Here is a 22999-nt window from a genome sequence, read left to right on the forward strand (position 1 = left end):
CACACTAACACACTAATAAACACAAACACACACTAATACACACTAACACACACAAACACACACTAATACACACTAACACACTAATAAACACAAACACACACTAATACACACAAACACACACTAACACACACAAACACACACTAACACACACAAACACACACTAATACACACTAACACACTAATAAACACAAACACACACTAATACACACTAACACACACAAACACACACTAACACACACATACACACTAACACACACAAACACACACTAACACACAAACACACACTAATACACACTAACACACACAAACACACACTAATACACACTAACACACACTAATACACACTAACACACACAAACACACACTAACACACACAAACACACACTAACACACACTAATACACACTAACACACACTAATACACACTAACACACACAAATACACACTAATACACACTAACACACACTAATAAACACAAACACACATTAACACACACAAACACACACTAATACACACACAAACACACACTAACACACACTAACACACGCTAATACACACTAACACACACTAATACACACTAACACACACTAACACACACCTCACTGTTACACTCTGTTCACTAACATGATCGGTGTTTTACAGGCAGCTTCATTCATTAAAGCAGCAGTGGGTAGAAATGGAGCAAATATGATTTTAAATAAAGTTATTTTTATAAAATGGTCACTATATCCTACGATGGAACGTTAGGAGAAATAAATCAATCTGAGATTTCGAGAATAAAGTCGTAACTTTACGAGAATAAAAGGCTTAGAATGAGGATGGGTCATTTTATGTAAATTTTTAATAATAAAATAATCACAACTTAAATTTCAGGCTTCAGGGACACAATGATGCTTAAATCAACATGTCAGACTTCCACCGGCCTTTGGTCCGGGTTCAGGTGGTTCAGGTGGTTCAGGTGGTTCCAGTTCAGTCCTGGTTGATTCTGGCCCAGACGCAGGTACAGCCGACGGCCACGGAGCGGTACGTTGCGTTGTAGCAGCGTCCCCCATACTGCCGGATCAGGACCAGGACATTCTGGTAGACGGGGACCGAGTTCAGCTGGTGTCCGTCCGTGTGTCCGCCGTCGGGACTGGAACAGAAGCTGTCGCTGCACTCGGCCTCCCAGAGGGTGGGGGGGATCCGGTTCTTCACCGTGGACGACCTGAACGAACAGAAGGAGACGGACTTCACATACAGACACCTGCAACCTGCAATCTGTTTAACCATCAACCACCAGAGGGCGGCAGCGCTCACACTGAAGGATTCAATGTGGAGGAGCTCAGAAATACAATTCTGTTTAGTTGACGTGTTAGTGGAAGAAATGAAAACCAGGATCCGCTGATGTTTAGAACATGTGAGAGCAGAGTCACTCATAGATTTACTGTTCTAGTAAACTCAACTAACACCAGCTGTTTGTTATTAACCCTTTAACCTCACTGACCTCCAGCTCCACGGAGACAGAGATCTGATGTTGATGTTCCCGTTAACTTCAGACGAGGACGAGGACGAGACCTCTGAGGAGAACGCCAACGTGGAGTTACAACCAGGAGGAGGCGCTTTAACCCTGGAGGAGGAGACGACTACCCACAATACACTGCAGCACACCTGAGGACAGGAGAGGAGAGACCATCACTGTAAAGTCCCTTCTATATAATAAAGGGCTGTTATGCTGAATATTAATAAACAGTTTCATACTTGTACTCTGCTACAGCTCAGAGGTACATGTAGTACTTTATACTTAATTAACAAATAAATTAAAAGCATGTTGAAATCAGAACATGACCTCCTCGCTGGAACAGAAATGAACCGAACCGAACCGTTCAACCCCAAATATATATATAAATATATGTGTATGTATGTGTATGTGTGCGTGCATGTATGTACAGTATGTGTATGTGCAGTATGCAGTAGGTGTGTACGTGTATATATATGTATGTATGTGTATAAGAATAATGTATAATCATCACATATCTACACATCTATACATCATCTTATATGCGTGGTCAGATGTGGTGTATTGTGTATTTAATGTATATATATATAGTATATATATATATATATATATATACAATATATATATAAATTGCATATTGTATATTAAATATAAATAATAATATGCGCATGTACAAAAAGATAACAACTAGTCAATATAATTAAGATTAAGATGAAGATTATTTTTTTATTTTACATGTTAGAAATAAAATTGTATATATATATATATATATGAAGTAAAATATATTACACATTTCATTAATTATATATATATATATATATATATATATATTTCTCATATAATTGTGGGTCCTCAAATACGACACATTATTTTTATTTTCTTACGATAAAGTGCATGTTAAGAATATTTCATAAATATATTTATTAGGCTATATATTTATATTTAAACTTTCTTTGTATCTCTTGAACCCTGATTTTCATCCTAAATATCTCAACTTCCTTTAACATCAGCAGGCGGTACGTACACAATATATATATATAGATATACAGTATATAATATATACACAAAATACTCAGACAAAACATTTGTAAAAACATAATTTTGTACCAGTTTAGTCATATTTTATCTTCCTATTAGCTGATAATCAGACTGAATCACCTTTTAGTTGACTCTATTATTAATATAATAATTAATAAGAGATTAGAGGCCTGAAAGCAGTAGTAGTAATGTGTGTCATCGGTTCATATAGTGGATAAAGTCGATGCTCACCAGCAGCAAAGTGCAGACGTTGAGTCTCAGCTTCATGATGTCTCTGATTGTCCCGTCCAGCTCCCCGTCTGTCTCTGTGTCTCTCTGCTCGTCACTTCAGGTGTCTTTATGAAGATCTGTGACGACTCAGATCTGATAACGGAGAGGGGAGATTCCCGCTATCTCTGCAGTCCATCTATCTCTCAGGACATGAAAGTCTGTGATCGACACTTTGACAGATCTTCACTGATAAACATCAGATGGATCTGATAGATGGTAAAACAAACCAAACTGCTGACGCTTCTTCTGATCTCCACCCAGAAGTTTCCAAAAGATCTGAGATCTAACGTGATAATCAACATTCTGCATCTAGATACATATATATATACTGTATATATATAGTACTAGTAGTACAACCTCATACTATACTAGTAGTACAACCTCATACTATACTTGTAGTACAACCTCATACTATACTAGTAGTACAACCTCATACTATACTAGTAGTACAACCTCATACTATACTAGCAGTACAACCTCATACTATACTAGTAGTACAATCTCATACTATACTAGTAGTACAATCTCATACTATACTAGTAGTACAATCTCATACTATACTAGTAGTACAACCTCATACTATACTAGTAGTACAACCTCATACTATACTAGTAGTACAATCTCATACTATACTGGTAGTACAACCTCATACTATACTAGTAGTACAACCTCATACTATACTAGTAGTACAACCTCATACTATACTAGTAGTACAATCTCATATTATACTAGTAGTACAACCTCATACTATACTAGTAGTACAACTTCATATTATACTAGTAGTACAATCTCATACTAGACTAGTAGTACAACCTCATACTATACTAGTAGTACAACCTCATACTATACTAGCAGTACAACCTCATACTATACTATACTACTAGTAGTACAATCTCATATTATACTAGTAGTACTACCTCATACTATACTAGTAGTACAATCTCATATTATACTAGTAGTACAATCTCATATTATACTAGTAGTACAACCTCATACTATACTAGCAGTACAACCTCATACTATACTATACTACTAGCAGTACAACCTCATACTACACTAGTAGTACAATCTCATACTAGACTAGTAGTACAACCTCATACTATACTAGCAGTACAACCTCATACTACACTAGTAGTACAATCTCATACTAGACTAGTAGTACAACCTCATACTATACTAGCAGTACAACCTCATACTATACTAGTAATACAACCTCATACTATACTAGTAGTACAATCTCATATTATACTAGTAGTACTACCTCATACTATACTAGTAGTACAATCTCATATTATACTAGTAGTACTACCTCATACTATACTAGTAGTACAATCTCATATTATACTAGTAGTACTACCTCATACTGTACTCTGTTGTGGCAACAGATGGAGCAGGACACAAACACAAAAATATCTGAAAAAGGTTTGAACATTTTCCAAAAAAAGCCCAAAAAATGCTAAAAACAAATGTCTGAAAAAGGTGGAAAAAATGCTCAAAAATCTGAAAAATGTCTGAAAAAGACAACAATAGAAATGTTCGAGAAGAGTGAAGACACTGGTATCATATGAACTGGTTATTTAAGGTGAACAAAGGAACACGTGGCATTAAAAGAACAACGGCTTTGGAGAATCTGTCCACAGCGCTGAGTATGACTGTATTACCTCATTACATGTTGGTGAGAGAGGACATCGGGCTCGAGGTTTCTGCAGCGGTAGGCGAGCGGGAAATTGAAGTTGAACATGGCGTTTAAAAGAAAACGGAGGCTTACAACTTGTGAAACTTAAAACTTAAGCTTTTGATGTTAAGGTGGGACTGAAAGGTTGCTTTATTTTGATTGTGAGAGAGAAAAAACAGGTTTTTCAAATATTTTAAAGAAAATAAAAAGGTCTAAGGAAGTTAAAATGTTTTCTAGTCAAGTGATTTGGTCTGTTGGGAATTTCACTTTAGATTTTCTTAACGCAGTTACAGTTATTAGATTGTTGAAGATTCACAATGGAATCGGTCCTCGACGTGGGACTGCCACTTTGCAGTTCACTGCACATCCGGTATGAGTACGTGACGAATAAAACTCTTGAATCTTGAAAACTGAGACCTTCCCCGACTCTCTCAGTTAGCTCTAACAGCCTGCGGACTGATTTCTACGTGAAGGACTCGGGACGGTTTGGCTTCGTAACGTTAGTTGATGAAGTCATTTCACAAATCACAAGCTAGATAGTATCATGGAGATTGAACATTACAGATAGTAAAGGTGATACATGATATATGATTGTAATGTAATGTCACGTCACTGTTTTGGCCGACACCCAGGACGATTGCATCGCATCCTGTGGCGTGTGAGCACGTGCACGAGCAACAGGATGCAGACTGCGGTTCACTTAACCAGCACCAGTGTAATTAATAACAAGGACTTTCAGAAAGTTACATAAAGTACCGTTAAACAGTGCAAATAATAATACTGAAAAATGGGATCTATCCATAAGTAATTGCCAGAGTAAACCAGATTACTGCACTAAATTATTGCACTGTTGAGTCAGTATTGCACAATTTATTTTTGGAACATTTTTCGAAACATTTCAGACATTTTTCAGACTTTTTTTTTTAGCTTTTTTCAGACTTTTTTCAGGGTTTTTTTTGACATTTTTCAGACTTTTTTACTACATTTTTCAGACTTTCTTTGGAACATTTTTCAGACTTTTTTCGAGCATTTTTCAGATTTTCTTTGGAACATTTTTCAGACTTTTTTTCGAGCATTTTTCAGATTTTGTTTGGAACATTTTTCAGACATTTTTATCCATAAGTAATTGCCAGAGTAAACCAGATTATTGCACTAAATTATTGCACTGTTGAGTCAGTATTGCACAGTTGGTGAAATAATACATTACGGGGTTACAGCTACTGATAAGGATAAAAAAACACACTTTACAATCAAATGAACGTTTTCTAGACTAGACACTTGATCGTAAATACAATCTATTAACTTCAAGTTGATGATGTCTGTATGACAATAAAGTAGAATTAATTAAAAGTCTATCTTAGTTTGAGCAGTTTACAGTAAATGTTTGTTCCGGTAGTCACACAGAACTGACATCGGAGCGTGTTCCATGAGGAACACTAAACGGCGTTGCACGTCGTCAGTAAGGCCGGCTGGTTAAGTCGGCATTGATGGAGGGTTTCATAACCCACTTCTAGTCCCCGCTAACTGGTTTGGGATGGCACTTAACATGGCGGACCCTCCACTTTGCACTGATTAGAATACTTTCCCTCACTAAACCCAACATGCTCTGCTCATACTCATACTCTGCTGTCAACTGTTCAGCTTCCTGTTTCCATATATGGAGTCCAGAGAGCCTCCTGTGCTGTGGACCCCCCGCCTCCCGTGACATCACAGCGGTGAGCGTGTGTGTGGTTTTGGCAGCGGTGTGGTCGACTCTCTGAGGTTTTGAACAGTTTCTATCAGAGCCGTCAGCAGCGTCTCTCTGACCTCGTTTTCACTGAGAGAGGAAACCAGAGACAATGAGCATTAATCTGATAACTCACCCGATCTGAACTCTGTTCGCTGGTTACCGTCAGCGCTGTCAGCACTTCTCACGCAAACCGGGAAACTCTCACTCTCGAGCGTCACGTATGAACTGCTCGAAGACACGAGCCGATGCCTTGCTTAAAACCAAGCATAGTTTATTAAACTAAGGTTAACTGAAATGAGTCGGTAGTGAAAGTCATGCATGGTTGTGTGGCATGTGGAGGCGTTGAAGGTGTGAAACCAAAAGAAAGGTGATACGGAGGTCGATGTCAGCTGTAGGAAGGGAGAAACACAGTGGAGCACACGGGCCAGCTTATATAGCCTGGAAGGCACCAGGTGAGCTCAATCTGGCCGAGGACCGGACCCTTCCAGTTGAGGTCGGCCAAGACAGCCTCCAAGACGGCGGGAGGGCGTCACACCAGCAATACACCTGCCAAGTGTGAAGTAGATCGGATGAATGGTTCTCGAAAAATGCTCCAAAAAAATCTAAACAAATGTCTGAAAAAGACTGAAAAATGTTCCCAAAAAAGTCTGAAAAATTATCCAAAAAAAATTTGAAAATTTTTCAAAAAAAAGTCTGAAAAATGTCTGAAAAAAAAGTCTGAAAAATGTTCCTAAAAAAATCTGAAAGAAGCTTAAATTTTTTTTGAAAAATATTCCAAAAAAAGTCTGAAAAATGTTCCAAAAAAAGTCTGAAAAATGTTCCAAAAAAAGTCTGAAAAATGCTCCAAAAAAAGTCTGAAAAATGTTCCAAAAAAAGTCTGAAAAATGTTCCAAAAAAAGTCTGAAAAATGTTCCAAAAAAAAGTCTGAAAAATGCTCCAAAAAAAGTCTGAAAAATGTTCCAAAAAAAGTCTGAAAAATGCTCCAAAAAAAGTCTGAAAAATGTTCCAAAAAAAGTCTGAAAAATGCTCCAAAAAAAGTCTGAAAAATGTTCCAAAAAAAGTCTGAAAAATGCTCCAAAAAAAGTCTGAAAAATGTTCAAAAAAAGTCTGGAATGTTCCACAAAAAGACTGAAAAATGTTCCAAAAAAGTCTGAAAAATTATCCAAAAAAAATTTGAAAATTTTTCAAAAAAAAGTCTGAAAAATGTCTGAAAAAAAAGTCTGAAAAATGTTCCTAAAAAAATCTGAAAGAAGCTTAAATTTTTTTTGAAAAATGTTCCAAAAAAAGTCTGAAAAATGTTCCAAAAAAAGTCTGAAAAATGCTCCAAAAAAAGTCTGAAAAATGTTCCAAAAAAAGTCTGAAAAATGTTCCAAAAAAAGTCTGAAAAATGTTCCAAAAAAAGTCTGAAAAATGTTCCAAAAAAAGTCTGAAAAATGTTCCTAAAAAAATCTGAAAGAAGCTTAAATTTTTTTTGAAAAATGTTCCAAAAAAAGTCTGAAAAATGCTCCAAAAAAAGTCTGAAAAATGTTCCAAAAAAAGTCTGAAAAATGTTCCAAAAAAATCTGAAAGAAGCTTACATTTTTTTTGAAAAATGTTCCAAAAAAAGTCTGAAAAATGTCCAAAATCTAGCCTCGGCGTATCCTGCTGCTTGGTGGGATGAGTTCTCCTTGATGCCTCCCGTGTGTTAGAGTCCTGCTATATCTGTTGCCACAACCCACCGCTCACGTCGAGGACCGATTCGATTGTGACTGAACAAAAGTTTTTTTGGAACATTTTCAGACTTTTTTTTGGCATTTCTTGGATTGCGTGGTCCCCAGTTATCAAATGGGAATATGTGTGAATTATGCACAGTCTGATGAAAAAGGATCTTTTAAATGTACAAACATCATCTGTGTGACTCATGGCGCAATTCAGACGGAATCAAACAAATATTTGTCTCTCTCCGTTGACCACTGTTCATATTGTTTAGTTTTTAAATAAGGTCCCACGGTGATCCACAGGAAGGGGCGGGACTTCGCCTCTCTCTCTATATATAGTTTGTTATTTTTACTTTAACCTCCAATAAGTTGCTAAAAAGAGAGAACAGCTTGTGTTATATATAGTTGTTCTGTTAATCACCAGTCAGTTGATAAAAATAACTGGACCAATCCCTGCCTCGGATAGACAAGGAAACGCCCCCTCATATAGCTTATATATCATATTATTGGAAATGTTTCTGATATCAAAGCCTGCTTTGTTTAATTGACTATCTATTCTATGATTAAGTAGATACCTCAGTTATCCCTGTTTTGGCACTTGGTGACAACAGTTTTGCCAGATTTTCAGCACCTAAAGATCAAGTGATTAACGAGTTAATGAGATTAGTAGTTGCTCAGCGAGGACGGTGGTGCAGATCTCTTTAGTTTAGTTGGAGTGTCCGATGCCTTAGTGACCTGCAGACCGTCAAACAATCATTTTACTTTGCTTCTTATCAAAAGAGGGGAGCCATGGGACAAGAGGGGAGCCACAGTGAGGAGGTGGACTTGGCCCTGATTCAGGATCTGTGCATCATGTTCATGAAGGAGTGTCCGAGCGGTGCCCTGCATCTACACGAGTTCAAGAGGATCTTCGGGGTGCCGAGCAGCTCTGCAGAGGAGTCCCTCTTCATGGAGACGATATTCCACTCCTTTGACAAAAACCAGGTACGAGACGCAGCAATGTTTCACCTTAGAATTCAGTTTTTTAGTTGTATTGTGAATGCACACAATGCGTTATTTACCTACAGGACAACGCACTTGATTTCCTGGAGTACGTGGCAGCTCTTCACTTGATCTTACGGGGGAATCTTGAAGATAGACTCAAGTGGTCCTTCAAGATGTATGACAAGGACGGGAACGGGAAGTTGGACAGGCAGGAGGTGAAACGCATCATCAGGGTAAGAAAGACATCTTCACATCTTCACATTTCTGTGAATTGTTTTTGCAGTTTATACAAATGTTCAGAGTGAATGTTTTTGTAGAAAGTATTTGAAAGAGTGAAGTGGGATACGTTCATCTTATAAACGAGGTTTTATAACACAAATCCTCTCAAGATTATCAGATTATATTGCCGACCCAGAGACGAGGGGTCACGTCCTGGACGTTCTCAGGGTATTAGATGGTCTCTGTGAGGGCTATTCCTGAAGTGAACATCTTTGGTGTGCTTTACAGTAAGCCCCACGATAAGATTAGCCCACTGTCCATGTGACCTGATTTAGACGGGAATTAGGTTCATATTTGTTACCGTAATCCTTATTATGTTTGGTATAAACCTATAATATTCTACATTAAAAATGGATATTTTCCTCTACACGTTTTGGCCTCTCGTCCACGCGCATCATTTTTGAGTTCTGGGTCACAAAAACGGATATTTTTGACCTTCTAAAGGTCCAGGTTTTTAAAAACTCTGGTTTCTTTGTATCTGTGTGGACGTGTTAAACGGAGCGTTTGGGAAACGATGGCGTCCTCTCCTCATTTCATGCCCATTGTTGCTTTGTGTAAATGAGCATGAGCCAGAAACAATAACAAAGATGGCCGACTACCGGCTAGTTTTACGTTTTGTTAGCGCTGCTCGGACTAATTACTGCTTTACATTTTAAAGTTCGCCAGAAACGACAGTTTTGGATCAGGACCGGTCGAACCGGTCGATGATGGGACAGTTTTGAGAGAGAGAGAAAGTGGTTGTTGTCAATGAGGAGTGGAAGGAAGACCTTCGCAGGTAGAGCATCGTATCGTTGACGTAGCCTGTATCGCCAAGCGGGCTAGGCATTCTAGTGTGGATCCCGTGACCGAGCGGACTACTGCTACTGCGCCTGCTCTAAGGGCTACGGGATGATCGCAAGATCCGGGTACTTTTCCAGTCGGAAGTCGAGTCATTTTGGAATGAACGGAGCCCTGCCTCCAACACTCTATCCAGTTCTCTTAATACAGCCATGGTTTGGAGTCGTTTTTTGCGTTTGAGTGTGGATGAAGATATTTTGTAAAACGAAGGTCGTGTGGACAGATTAATTTTTTTAAACGGAGGGGAAAATATAAGTTTTTAAAAATAACTGTCCATGGAGCAGGCGCAGTAGCGTCCACTCGGTCACATGGCTCCTACTGGCCCGCTTGGCGATAAAGGTTACGTCAACGATACGATGCTATACATGCGAAAGTTTTCCTTCCACTCCTCGTTGACAACAACCACTCTCTCTCTCTCTCTCTCTCTCTCTCTCTCTCTCTCTCTCTCTCTCTCTCTCGAAACTGTCCCACCATCGACCGGTTCGAGCGGGCCATATACAAAACTGACGTTTCTGGCGTACTTTAAAATGTAAAGTAGTAATTAGTCCGAGCAGCGCTAACAAAACGTAAAAAAGGAGCCGGTAGTCGGCCATCTTTGTTATTGTTTCTGGCTCATTAAATGAGTAGAGGACGCCATCGTCTCCGAAACGCTCCTTTTTTTAAATGTCCACACAGATACAAAGAAACCAGAGTTTTTAAAAACCTGCACCTTTAGATGGTCAAAAATATCCGTTTTTGTGACCCAAAACTCAAAGGTTTGGGCGTGGACGAGAGGCCAAAACGTCTAGAGGAAGATATCAGTTTTTAACAATATCTGTATACATGTAGACGGGGCCTTAGTTATATCAACTTTCAGACCTGTCCATGAAAGCCTATATGATATGTACAGTATCACACACTGTATGTTGTACAGAAGTAAAGGGTTTAGCAGATAAAGCTAGAACTCATAGTTAATTATGTTTCTCACACAGATTCTTTACAAGATCAAACTCCAGACGAGTGACGTCAGCATGACGCCGTCCGAAATCTGCGACCGGATCTTTGAGTTGGTTGACCAGAACGATGACGGTAAGGAAGCACACAGGATATTTTTAAAATATTTGATCACGCTTAATTGCAAATTAATCACACATTTTTTATCACTTCTACCTTAAAGGGAGATTTATCAAGTATTTAATATTCTTATCAACATGGGAGTGGACAAATATGCTGCTTCATGCAAATGCATGTTTATATTTATTATTGTAAATCAATTACTTACACAAATCAATGACAGATATTGTCCAGAAATAATTTCAGACTTTTTTTTGGACAATTTTTCAGACTTTTTTCAGACATATCTGGAGGTCAGAGGTCAAAGGACTCCTTTGCCATTCCAGTTTGTCCTTGCCAAAGTTTAGTGTACGTTTGGAGCGTTATTTAACCTCCTCCATGACCAGCTAGTCTGACATGGTTGGTACCAATGGATTCATCAGGTTTTATAGTCTACTATGATACCAGTATCTTCACTGTAGCTTTAAAACTGAGCCGCTACAACCTAAAAATTGCGAGTTGCGTTAATGCATTAAAGAAATTGGACAGTTACAAGCAGCTTTAGGTAAACTCCTCTGTTAAACACATCTTGTCCACAACAACACGATGGTGTTTGTGTATAAATGTGCAGCATGGAGGTGATTTTACTGCTGTTATTCTTTGACTCTTCGTCGAAGGTAAAGTCGTTCATGTGAATCGTGTTTCTGTGCCCCACAGGTCAGATAACGCTGTCTGAGTTCATGGAAGGAGCTCGGAAGGACGAATGGGTCATGAACCTGCTGAAGTTGGACGTCAACGCCACCGGCTGGGTCATCCAGAACTATGGGAAGTTACCGTGATTCCTCACGTCGTGGGTTCACCCGCCCACGGGTCTTTTGTTTGAGGCTGACACAGAGGTCCTGAGTTTATTGTCCTGTGTCTCCACGTCGAGCTCCCTGTGACTTGGAGCTTCTTCACGGCTGCCGTGATTTTGACTGCTGGTCCAAAGATCTGAGTCCTGTATGGTGGTCTGTTATGGCACTGAGCTAACGTCTCTATCTAAGGAACGCTGATGCACAGCAAGACTGTTAAAATCAGTTATTGTGTATTTACATTCATCATTGCATGTGTTTTATAGTATGTTTGATAGTATAGTTATGACTATATACAAATATATTAGTAGTATACTTGTCTCTGCAGACGGGTGGTAAAATATAACATTATTTTGTGATAGTTTGTGTGGTTCAAAGCATTAGACTTTCCACAACTAAAACAGTATTAGTTGATCTTTTTGGGTCACTTTGGGGCTCGACTTTTTTACCTGTATGTGCCGGTCTGATGTATGAGCAAAGGATGTAAACAATGCTGGATTTAAGATACGTAGAAATCTGCTTTGCAGTTGTTTTATGATGATGGAAATGCATTCACAAACACATTTGTTAGAGTTCAAGAATCCACACCTTTAACAGTGATGCATCAGATGTGATGTATATAGGGCGTCCAGCTGAAGCTTTTTACGATGATTTAACGATTGCAATAGCAAAGAATTGCCTTTTTACTGCAGACACGGAGCAAACGTTAGCATTTTAGCTCTAGTTTGGTCTCCACCAGCTCCTGAGGGAAATGTCTGTCTCTTTAGCTGTTAAATGCTCCACTATGTTCACCAGCTGGTCTCTAACTGGGTCTGATATCTGGAGTACAGTGGCTTTATTAGGTTTGTTTCGGATGAGAGCCATGAGACTGAACCAAAACAGATGGTGTTGTGGGCTGTAAAACCAAATCAATATCAACCCGTTCTCACTCTCAACTCATCAAATACCGCCGTTTGGGCAGCGCCCCTCAGCATCGGAAACTGTCGCACCCTTTAGCAACAGTATGTGACGAACCGGGCTTTCCACTAACTCCAATGTAAACCCACCCGCGGTGTTATTCGACGGTCGGAGCAAGTGACGTAGTATTAATTGCGTGAGAGTCTGTTCAGGGCGGGAGGGAGGGGAGGTGGGTGGGTCAAACGAACACAAGACTTTCAACCAGGAGACCCATATTGGTGCCCCGTGTGAGGCTATTTATTTTGTCACGTCAGTCCCGTGAGTTGCTAGTCAGTGAAGCTAACGGAAACCACGACCGTTTCCTAACCCTAACTAAGTGTTTGTGTTGCCTAAACCTAACTTCCTGTGAAAACAGAAGTTTATGTTGAAAGAACACTATGCATGTAACGAGCGTATGTTGACACGCCGTCCCCGGTCCGTCCAACAGTAACGCTAGAGGGGAACCCCCGGTGAGTCGGTCTCCGATGCAGAGGGCCGCTGACCAAGTGGCGAGTCAAGTGATAAAACTCTCTGAGTTCGTCACTACGAGCGACCCTGTTCACATTTCATATAATCATTTGACCCGCTGCTGATATGAAAATATTTGTTTGTGCTTTAAGTTTTAAGTTTTTTTTATTTTCTGCAGTTTTTGTTTGTGTGTTTGTTTGTTTTTCTTCTTTAATTATCTTTTCTCTTCTTTTGACTTTTTATTTTATTTGTCTTGAACATGTTTTTATTGTGTTTTTTTTTTTAAATGTGTTATATGTAATGTTATTTGTTATATGTTAGAAAAGAATAAAGAATAAGTGAGATTATGTCACACAACTATCATCTTTATTCTTATTTGGATCCCCATTAGCTTGCACAAAGTCTTCCTGGTGTCATCTGATTAGTAAACATGTTCAGACTAATGTTTGAAATATTTAATCCACCAATATATTCCATAATTTATGCTACGAAGAACCCTTAAATGATGTCAGAATCTCATGCAGTTTTATTTATTTGTTTCTTTTTTGTTTTACAAGTGTGAAGAGGTTTTAGGTGAAACTCTAAACTGCACTGTATCTTTTTGTTATTAAAACATTTTTATACTCACTTCACGGTGTATTTTCTTGAATTGAATCTTCAGGAGTTCAGCTGATTGATCTAAAGCGTGAGTAGAGAAGACACTTCGACAGAAGGACGTTAGGAACCGAGGATCGAACCGCCAAGCTAGTGGTTAAAGGACGACGACGACCCGCCCACAAATACTGAATGTCCTGCTGACTATATGTAACTCTCCCAAACCCAAACTACATGTGATTATCATGAAGTGGGCATGTCTGTAAAGGGGAGACTCGTGGGTACCCATAGAACCCATTTACATTCACATATCCTGAGGTCAGAGGTCAAGAGACCCCTTTGAAAATGGACATGACAGTTTTTCCTCGACAAAATTTAGTGTAAGTTTGGAGCGTTATTTAACCTCCTTCACGACCAGTTAGTATGACATGGTTGGTACCGATGGATTCATCAGGTTTTATAGTTTCATATGATGCCTGTACCAGACTTCTCTTCTGTCTTTCCTTCGGACGTTTTCTGGACATTTATTTGGACATTTTTCAGAAATTTTTTGGAGCATTTTTCAGAATTTCTTTTTTGAAAAAATTTCAGATTTGTTTTCGGAGATATTTTTGGAACATTTTTCAGACTTTTTTAAAAACTTTTTTTCAGACATTTTTTACATATCTGGAGGTCAGAGGTCAAGGGACCCTTTGAAAATGGCCATGAGAGTTTTTCCTCGACAAAATTTTGTGTACGTTTGGAGCGTTATTTAACCTCCTTCATGACCAGTTAGTATGACATGGTTGGTAACGATGGATTCATCAGGTTTTATAGTTTCATCTGATGCCTGTATCAGACTTTTCTTCTGTCTTTCCTTCGGACATTTGCTGGATGTTTTTTTTTGACATTTTTCAGACATTTTTTCAGACCTTTCTTTGGACATTTTTCAGATTTGTTTTCTGTCTTTTTGGAACATTTTTTAGACATTTTTTCAGACTTGTTTTTGGACACTTTTCAGATTTTTTTTCAGACTTTTTCCAGACATTGTTCACATATCTGGAGGTCAGAGGTCAAGGGACCCCTTTGAAAATTGCCATGACAGTTTTTCCTCGCTAAAATTTTGTGTACGTTTGGAGCGTTATTTAACCTCCTTCATGACAAACTAGTATGACATGGTTGGTACCGGTTTTTAGGTTTTATAGTTTACTATGATACCAGTATCGGACTTTTCTTCTGTCTTTCCTTCGGACATTTGCTTTTGGACATTTTTCAGACTTTTTTAAAAACTTTTTTTCAGACTTTCTTCACATATCTGGAGGTCAGAGGTCAAGGGACCCCTTTGAAAATGGCCATGACAGTTTTTCCTCGCTAAAATTTAGTGTACGTTTGGAGCGTTATTTAACCTCCTTCATGACCAGCTAGTATGCCATGGTTGGTACTGATGGATTCATCAGGTTTATAGTTTACTATGATACCAGGATCTTCACTCTAGCTTTAAAACTGAGCCGCTACGACCTAAAAATCCTAAATTGAGTTAATGCACTAAAGAAATTAGTCTGTCCGTGGTGCTGACTACTTCAGAGACAGAGATCATCAGTATATAGATGAAAAAGAACAGCATCAATCAGATAACTAGTATTTGTTCTACATTCATCAGACAGGCCAGGCTAGGTTAAGTGTGCTCAGATGGACCTCAGTGGATAAAGTGCCAAGACGACCACATTCAGAGGCTTTGACGTCATACGTCCCTTAATCTGGCTGAGAGCTCGGCGGTGGCCTTTTCTCTTCATCCACTCTTTACCGTTAAAGAGCCGAAGGAGCTGTTGTTTATCTATTAGTGCTCAGTAGTGAATGCATCAGTGCTTTTCTACAGAGTAATGTGGAGTGTCTTTGTCACATTTTTGAAAGTACAAATATTGAAGAAATACTCAAGAGGGATTTGGAGATCACTGAAAGTCAATAGGATTTGTGCAGCAGGTCAACTTGAATTAGCCCACAGTGGATCCACGGCTATAGTGCACAGGGATGGATGTGCTTGACAACTTCTCTGTAGGTTTTTCTTTATTTTAGCAACTTATTTGTTTGCTTCTTTGCGTTGTGAATTATGGGTCAAACACAGAGTGGAGCAGATAAGGAAGTGACTCTTCAAGACATCCAGGAACTCTACCGTAAGTTTGCCAGTGAATGTCCGAGTGGAAATCTGCACTTACATGAATTCAAAAGAATCTTTGGAATCAACAGCAACTCCACAGAAGAAGAATCTGCATACATGGAAAATGTGTTTCGATCCTTTGATACGAACAAGGTAACGTAACAGTGTCATGATGTAGGAAATAGGTGTATTTCAGTATTTGTCAGCCTTAATAAGTCAGTATATGAGTCTCTGTTGGACGTCAGTGTGAAGGACTGATCCATCCCTCCGTCCACTGTTTGCTTCTCAGGACGGTAAAATAGACTTCATGGAGTACGTGGCGGCGCTGCATCTGGTGCTTCGTGGAAAACTGGAGGACAAGCTGAGGTGGTCCTTTAAAGTTTACGACAGAGATGGAAACGGCTGTTTGGACAGACAGGAAGTGAGACAACTTGTAAAAGTAAGTATTCAGTTATTTTACATATTTATTTATTATTTATTCATTTTTTATTTTTTTTTTAAATTTAAAAATTTAAAAATTAAAAAAATTATTTATGTATTTATTTATTATTTATTCATTCATTTATTACAATATATGTTGTATTATAACAATGTTTGTTTGGCAATAATTTCAATATTTTAGTTACAAAATCAACGCATGAGGAATTGTATTTTAACTTTATAGTATTTTTATATTGAATGGACATATTTGATTTTGGATTATTTTTTGTTGTCTTATTTACTTTGTTATTGATCTTATTTGTTATTATCTAAGTTTCACTTGATCATATTTCATTATTATTATAATAAAACTACTCCATTTGGAGTCAGAATAATACAATTTATTCTTTTTTATTTTATTGTTTTTATACCATGTACAATGGTAGAATGTGAAGATGTAAAAAGTAAAGAATACAGAAATACATAAATTTGGGGAAATAAATAAGGGGTGAAATGCAAAAGGAAAATTGTGCAGAAATGAATACATGCATAGATATATAAATAAATAAATAATTTATATATAAATAAATAAATAAATACATACATTTAAAAATTAATAAAAGAAAATTAATAAATAAATAAAAGGAAAAATTATCAGAAGATTAGATAAATAAGGGAATTAATACAAAGATTAAAAAGAAACATACATTTATGTCACATTTTAATTAATGGCTACCTTTATTTTTAATACTATTTTTGCCACATTTAATGACATATTTATTTATTTATTTATTTTGGCAAGTTCTGTCCTCCATATTAAAGTTCATGTATGTGTGTGTGCCAGAAATATTGCTGTGTGAGTTAACATCAAACATCTTTGTTGTCTTGTTTCCATCTTGTTCAGATCATCTACAAGATAAAGATGCACAACGATCCGAGCGTCGAGGGGAATATTGAAGATATCTGTGACAGAATATTTGATCTGGTGGACAAGAACAACGACAGTAAGTTCACTACGATGTCGGCTCTTCTTCTGCTGCTCTCTGCTCTGTGATGTACTCAGGTTCTGATGGTGTGATCTTCTCTTGTTTCTCTTGTGAAGGTCAGATTTCTCTGGAGGAATTCATTGAGGGTGCTGAGAAGGACCCGTGGGTGATGGATCAGCTCAAGCTGGACATCGGGGCCTGTGATTGGTTCGTTGACAAGCAGGAGAAGAAGCCCTGACTTCATGATGTACGGCGTGTTTTTACTATCAATGACTGGACGCTGAGTGACGGTAATAATCTGCCTTCAGTGTTCGGGATGTTTCAGGATAATCTGAGGGATTATCTCTTCGGCTGCTTGGAGGTGAATCGTCAATTAAATGGAGGTGAGAGGACACAGCTGTGTGTCATGGCTGAAGAGAGCCTGACGTCCTCTAAACAGACCTCTACAATGTTTTATACATCTGGAAACAGCTGCAGGGAGACCCCAGTTGACCCCCTCCAGACTATAAGCAGCGTTTCCCTGCATGTGCATCATCAGCAGGACATATTCAGACTGGATCCATGTTTATAACCATCAGCTGAAACCTTGAGATCTGCTCTGTGCTGCTGCAACAAACCAGTTATTATTGACTCATTTATTTATTCATTCATTTATTTTTGATTTCGTCAGGTTCCATCCTCCGTGTGTTTCTTCCCCCGCCTTCATCAGCGCTATCAATCATCTGAGAATTTAAATAGATTTGATTAAAGCACCATTTGGGAAATACGCTTATTCACTTTCCTGCTGACAGTAAGCTAAGACGATTAACACCCCTCTCATGTCTGCACGCTAAATATACAGCCAGGAGACACTTAGCTTAGCTTAGCTTAGCTTAGCATAAAGACTGGGAGCAGGGGGAAACAGCTAGCCTGGTTCTATCCAAAGTTAAAAAGAATACACCTACCAACACCTCTAACGCTCGCTGGCTGACATGTTCTCTAATCTGCACAAACACTGAGGCGTTAAACGTAGTCTTCTATACGTAGCAACGGTCTGCTATACGTAGCAACGGTCTGCTATACGTAGCAACGGTCTGCTATACGTAGCAACGGTCTGCTATACGTAGCAACGGTCTGCTATACACAGCAACGGTCTGCTATACGTAGCAACGGTCTGCTATACGTAGCAACGGTCTGCTATACGTAGCAACGGTCTGCTGTACACAGCAACGGTCTGCTATACGTAGCAACGGTCTGCTGTACACAGCAACGGTCTGCTATACGTAGCAACGGTCTGCTATACGTAGCAACGGTCTGCTATACGTAGCAACGGTCTGCTATACGTAGCAACGGTCTGCTATACGTAGCAACGGTCTGCTATACGTAGCAACGGTCTGCTATACGTAGCAACGGTCTGCTATACGTAGCAACGGTCTGCTATACGTAGTAACGGTCTGCTGTACACAGCAACGGTCTGTTAAACATAGCAACGGTTTGTTATACATAGCAACAGTCTATTATACATAGCAACGGTCTGCTGTACACAGCAACGGTCTGCTGTACGTAGCAACGGTCTGCTGTACGTAGCAACGGTCTGCTGTACGTAGCAACGGTCTGCTGTACGTAGCAACGGTCTGCTATACGAAGCAACGGTCTGTTATACATAGCAACAGTCTGCTGTACACAGCAACGGTCTGCTGTACGTAGCAACGGTCTGCTATACGAAGCAACGGTCTGTTATACATAGCAACAGTCTGCTGTACACAGCAACGGTCTGCTGTACGTAGCAACGGTCTGTTATACGAAGCAACGGTCTGTTATACATAGCAACAGTCTGCTGTACACAGCAACGGTCTGCTGTACGTAGCAACGGTCTGCTGTACGTAGCAACGGTCTGTTATACGTAGCAACGGTCTGTTATACATAGCAACAGTCTGTTATACGTAGCAACAGTCTGTTGACCAATCAGATTGACCATCAGATTCGAGTATTCAACACAGCCGTGTGATAAAGACAGATATGAGATTGGTATCAATCGTCTCACGACTCTCGGTAAGAAAGCGGATAAGCATTTTTACCAAACTGACGGACAAAATCTTTAAAGCTTAACAGATCCCACACACCGGCAGCAGGCAACATTTATCTGAACAAAAAAAAACATTTAGGCTATTTAGACATTTTTCTACAGTTATATAGAAGCACCGCAACATAAACAATGTCAGCGTTTTACAAATCAACGTATTTGATCCAAACCAAATGATCCCAATCCCCTGATGAATATAATCTGGGGAATATAATATTTTGGGGGTTTTGTTTGATATGCTTTAAGCCAAAGCCTTTGGCTCCAAACAGTTGAATTTGTTCTATTTTTAAATACTAAACCCTCCTGAAGGTGGCTCTAATGCTATGTTAGCATGTTATTATGATGTGAATACAGATATCAGTGCATGTAGATATACAGTAAGTCTCTCAATCCTTTTTTATCACTGTGTGCCTGGTTTAAAACCCAGGATATGATGCTTTTTCTAATGTGGTCTATTGTTTTGAGAGGTCGTCTGAATGTGGATGATAAAGAATGCAGGAGAGGATGAAAACAGGAGAGTGTGAGTTAGATCAGAGTGAATATGAACAATAAGGGGAATCACTTAGTTGTTGTTTTTCTGTTATGTTATTCACCAACTCCTCTGATAAGTTCAAAATAAACTCAAGGTCATACCAGAGTGTGTCTGCATGTTTTAACATATTCTACTTTACTATATACATCATGCTTTAGTTGCCAAACACATGTTGCAGTGTTTTAGTGCACTAATATGTTTCCCACGTCGACTCCTGCGTTTCCCGTTTGGGTGTTTCTGCAACTGTTTCTGAGTAACAGCAATACAATTTTGGATTAATGTTAAAATTTGCAGCACAATGCTCGATACATACTGTATATACACAGTGTTATTACCCATCTAGACATACAAAAGAATCACTTACTAAATAATGTGATTTAATAAAATGTATGCAGCATTTTATGAGTCCAAACACCACAGATATAAAATGAGCTAATTCAATTAAACCATGACTTTATTTCAAATGGAATAGTTTCATATACACATTACTTTACACCATATTAACATTATTTATTTGTTTTCTAATCATTTACATGATTTTTCATCTAAATGCGTCTTTCGGAGGTTGTAGCAGGTTCAGAGTGAAGATCCTGGTATCATAGTAAACTCTAGAACCTGATGAATCCATCGGTACCAACCAGGTCAGACTAGCTGGTCATGAAGGAGGTTAAATAACGCTCAAAAGTTACACATTTTGCAAAATTTTGGCGAGGGAAAACTGGCATGGCGATTTTCACCATGCCATATATATCTATCTATATATATATATATAGATAGATATATATTTACAATAATGCACAAAGCTTGATGAAATTGAATTTAAATGTCTTAAAAATATTATAGAAATTAAAAAAAGCAAAATGTATAAAAATGGTTGTTATTGTAGTGTTGCGATAAGGACATTTAGTAAGAACAAATGATGAAAACCATAAAAAATAAACATGTTACACATTAAACTCTTAACCACTATATATATATAATTTTGTGTGTTTATATGTATTATATACTCTGAGGCTTAAAATTTAAATTCATTGAGGTTGATTTTTTTTTTATTTGGGAGAGTCAGAAGTGTCCACAGCTGCAGAAGTAAAGAAGAATCCAGAGGAACGTGCTTCGTGGTTCAGCGTCAGCTCTTCAGTCGCCTGATGGAGACCTCCTGGGAGCTTCTACTATATGGGTTTAGCCCGACTTACTATTCTTAGCCTTTAAGGCTCTTTACCTAATAGTGTGATATCCTCTGAGTTCACAGAGACCCCAGCTGAACAACACAGACACACATATTTCTGTGTGTTTTAGCCTATTTAAATCTCCCATATTGACAGCTGTTGTTGCCTGTTGGGCTGCAGTTTGCCATGTTATGATTGGAGCATATTGTTTTATGCTAAATGCAGTACCTGTGAGGGTTTCTGGATCAATATCTGTCATTGTTTTGTGTTGTTAATTGATTGACAATAATAAATATATACATACATTTGCATAAAACAGCATATTAGTCCACTCCCAAGTTTATAAGAGGATTAAATACTTGACAAATCTCCCTTTAAGGTTCATTTTAATTAATTAATCTGCGATTTATCGCGATTAAATATTTTAACTGATTAACAGGCCTAATATAATATAGTGTAATATAATATAATATAATATAACATAATATGATATAATATAATACTGTGGCAAGTTGATGTACGGTATTATATTTATTATATTTTTTGATGTATTTTATTTTATTTATATTTTATTATATTTCATGTATAGTCTATTTTATTCCTATATTTTAACTTCTGCACTATTTTATGTTTTATGTCTGGAATTCTTATTTTTATAATTGCCAACGACTGCTCTACTGTGATTATTGTTCATAGACTTGAAACAAGCAAAGTGTCTCACAGGTGTAAACAGGACGCGATTTTTGGGAAAAGTAGATTCACAAATACATGTACGTACACACAATGTAATATAGCTGAGTTTTTGGACATTATCTGTCATTATTTTGTGTTGTTAATTGATTTACAATAATAAATATATACATACATTTGCATAAAGCAGCAGATTTGTCCACTCCAATGTTGACAAGAGGATTTAATACTTGACAAATCTCCCTTTAAGGTTCATTTTAATTGATTCATTTGCTATTAATTTGCGATTAAAATATTTTAATCGATTGACAGACCTAATATAATATAATTTAATATAATATAATATAATATAATATAATATATTATAACATAATATAATATGATACTGTAGCAGACTAATGTACAGTATTATATTTATTATATTTTTTATTGTATTTTATTGCAATTATATTTTATATATAGTCTATTTTATTTCTATATTTTAACTAAGTAATAGTTATTTCGTAATAAACAGGGGATTGTTTAATAGAATATAGATTTTTATTTAAATGTCTTTGTATTGTTATTAAAGGTACGCTAGGTGGCAGAATGCATCTAAATGTTGGTATTTCAATCTGCTCAAAGAAGAAGACCAAAGGCTGTTTAAACGAAAGCGGAAATGAGAGGTAGGTGATGATCTTGGTGTTTGTGCCTCTTTGAAGAGAAAACACAGGCCTCTTCTGGATAAAAAGCAGATAATGAGCTCTAACCTAACAGGTCCAGACATATCCATGAATTTATGCACATTATTTCTGTTGTTGCCTTTGATAAATACAAGAAATAAATAAATATAAAATAAATAAATCCATAAAAACCATACATACCTCCGGAATCAGAGGAAAGGACACTTCCGGGATCCTGTCACCATGACAGCAGTGCGCATGCGCAGCTCCCTCCTCAGCTGTCTGTTGACAAACGTGACCAAACATCAAACACCTCGGGTCTCCTCGGGTCTGATCGGGTCTCCTCGGGTCTGATCGGGTCTCATCGGGTTTAACTGGAATAAAATGTGTCTTCTCGGGGTTTCTGTCGACGTTGTTCAGGTTCAGGTTGATTCTTCATGAAGTAGTGAATCCGGTAAGAACT

At 37.9% G+C, this 22999-nt stretch overlaps 4 protein-coding genes across 15 annotated transcripts in view; 3 read left to right on the plus strand and 1 right to left on the minus strand.

Annotated features, from left to right (window-relative positions):
• Positions 1-822: 822 nt before the first annotated feature.
• LOC119502730 (interleukin-17A-like) lies at positions 823-22873 on the minus strand. 5 transcript variants are annotated; one of them, XM_037793890.1, is made up of 5 exons: positions 22738-22873; positions 6340-6752; positions 2764-2895; positions 1483-1646; positions 823-1203 (listed from the first exon to the last, which is right to left on the minus strand). In XM_037793890.1, exons 3-5 carry the CDS (start codon positions 2797-2799, stop codon positions 969-971), a joined length of 435 nt encoding a protein of 144 aa, XP_037649818.1. In that variant the 5' UTR covers positions 2800-2895; positions 6340-6752; positions 22738-22873; the 3' UTR covers positions 823-968. The 5 variants fall into 5 exon arrangements, with proteins under 5 accessions (XP_037649818.1, XP_037649828.1, XP_037649838.1 ...); XM_037793900.1 differs by having other exon boundaries at positions 2764-3008; XM_037793910.1 differs by lacking the exon at positions 22738-22873 and adding an exon at positions 18369-18483.
• Positions 8384-13524, plus strand: LOC119502715 (guanylyl cyclase-activating protein 2-like). The gene is made up of 4 exons (XM_037793868.1): positions 8384-8887; positions 8971-9120; positions 10975-11071; positions 11753-13524. The coding sequence occupies exons 1-4, from the start codon at positions 8693-8695 to the stop codon at positions 11872-11874; spliced, it is 564 nt and encodes a 187-aa protein (XP_037649796.1). The 5' UTR covers positions 8384-8692; the 3' UTR covers positions 11875-13524.
• LOC119502724 (guanylyl cyclase-activating protein 2-like) lies at positions 15971-18375 on the plus strand. The gene is made up of 4 exons (XM_037793879.1): positions 15971-16171; positions 16308-16457; positions 17343-17442; positions 17541-18375. Exons 1-4 carry the CDS (start codon positions 15971-15973, stop codon positions 17660-17662), a joined length of 573 nt encoding a protein of 190 aa, XP_037649807.1. The 3' UTR covers positions 17663-18375.
• LOC119502613 (golgin subfamily B member 1-like) overlaps positions 22824-22999 on the plus strand; it is a 47576-nt gene continuing 47400 nt past the window's right edge. For 6 of the 8 annotated variants that reach the window (XM_037793648.1, XM_037793671.1, XM_037793662.1 and 3 more), the window contains exon 1: positions 22857-22990. The gene's annotated coding sequence lies outside the window, so the exon portion shown is untranslated. Of the gene's footprint in view, positions 22991-22999 lie in introns of all 8 variants that reach the window. The other 2 variants (XM_037793649.1, XM_037793653.1) reach the window with 2 other exon arrangements.

Source organism: Sebastes umbrosus, chromosome 2 (genome assembly GCF_015220745.1).
Source record: "Sebastes umbrosus isolate fSebUmb1 chromosome 2, fSebUmb1.pri, whole genome shotgun sequence".
NCBI lineage: Eukaryota > Metazoa > Chordata > Actinopteri > Perciformes > Sebastidae > Sebastes > Sebastes umbrosus.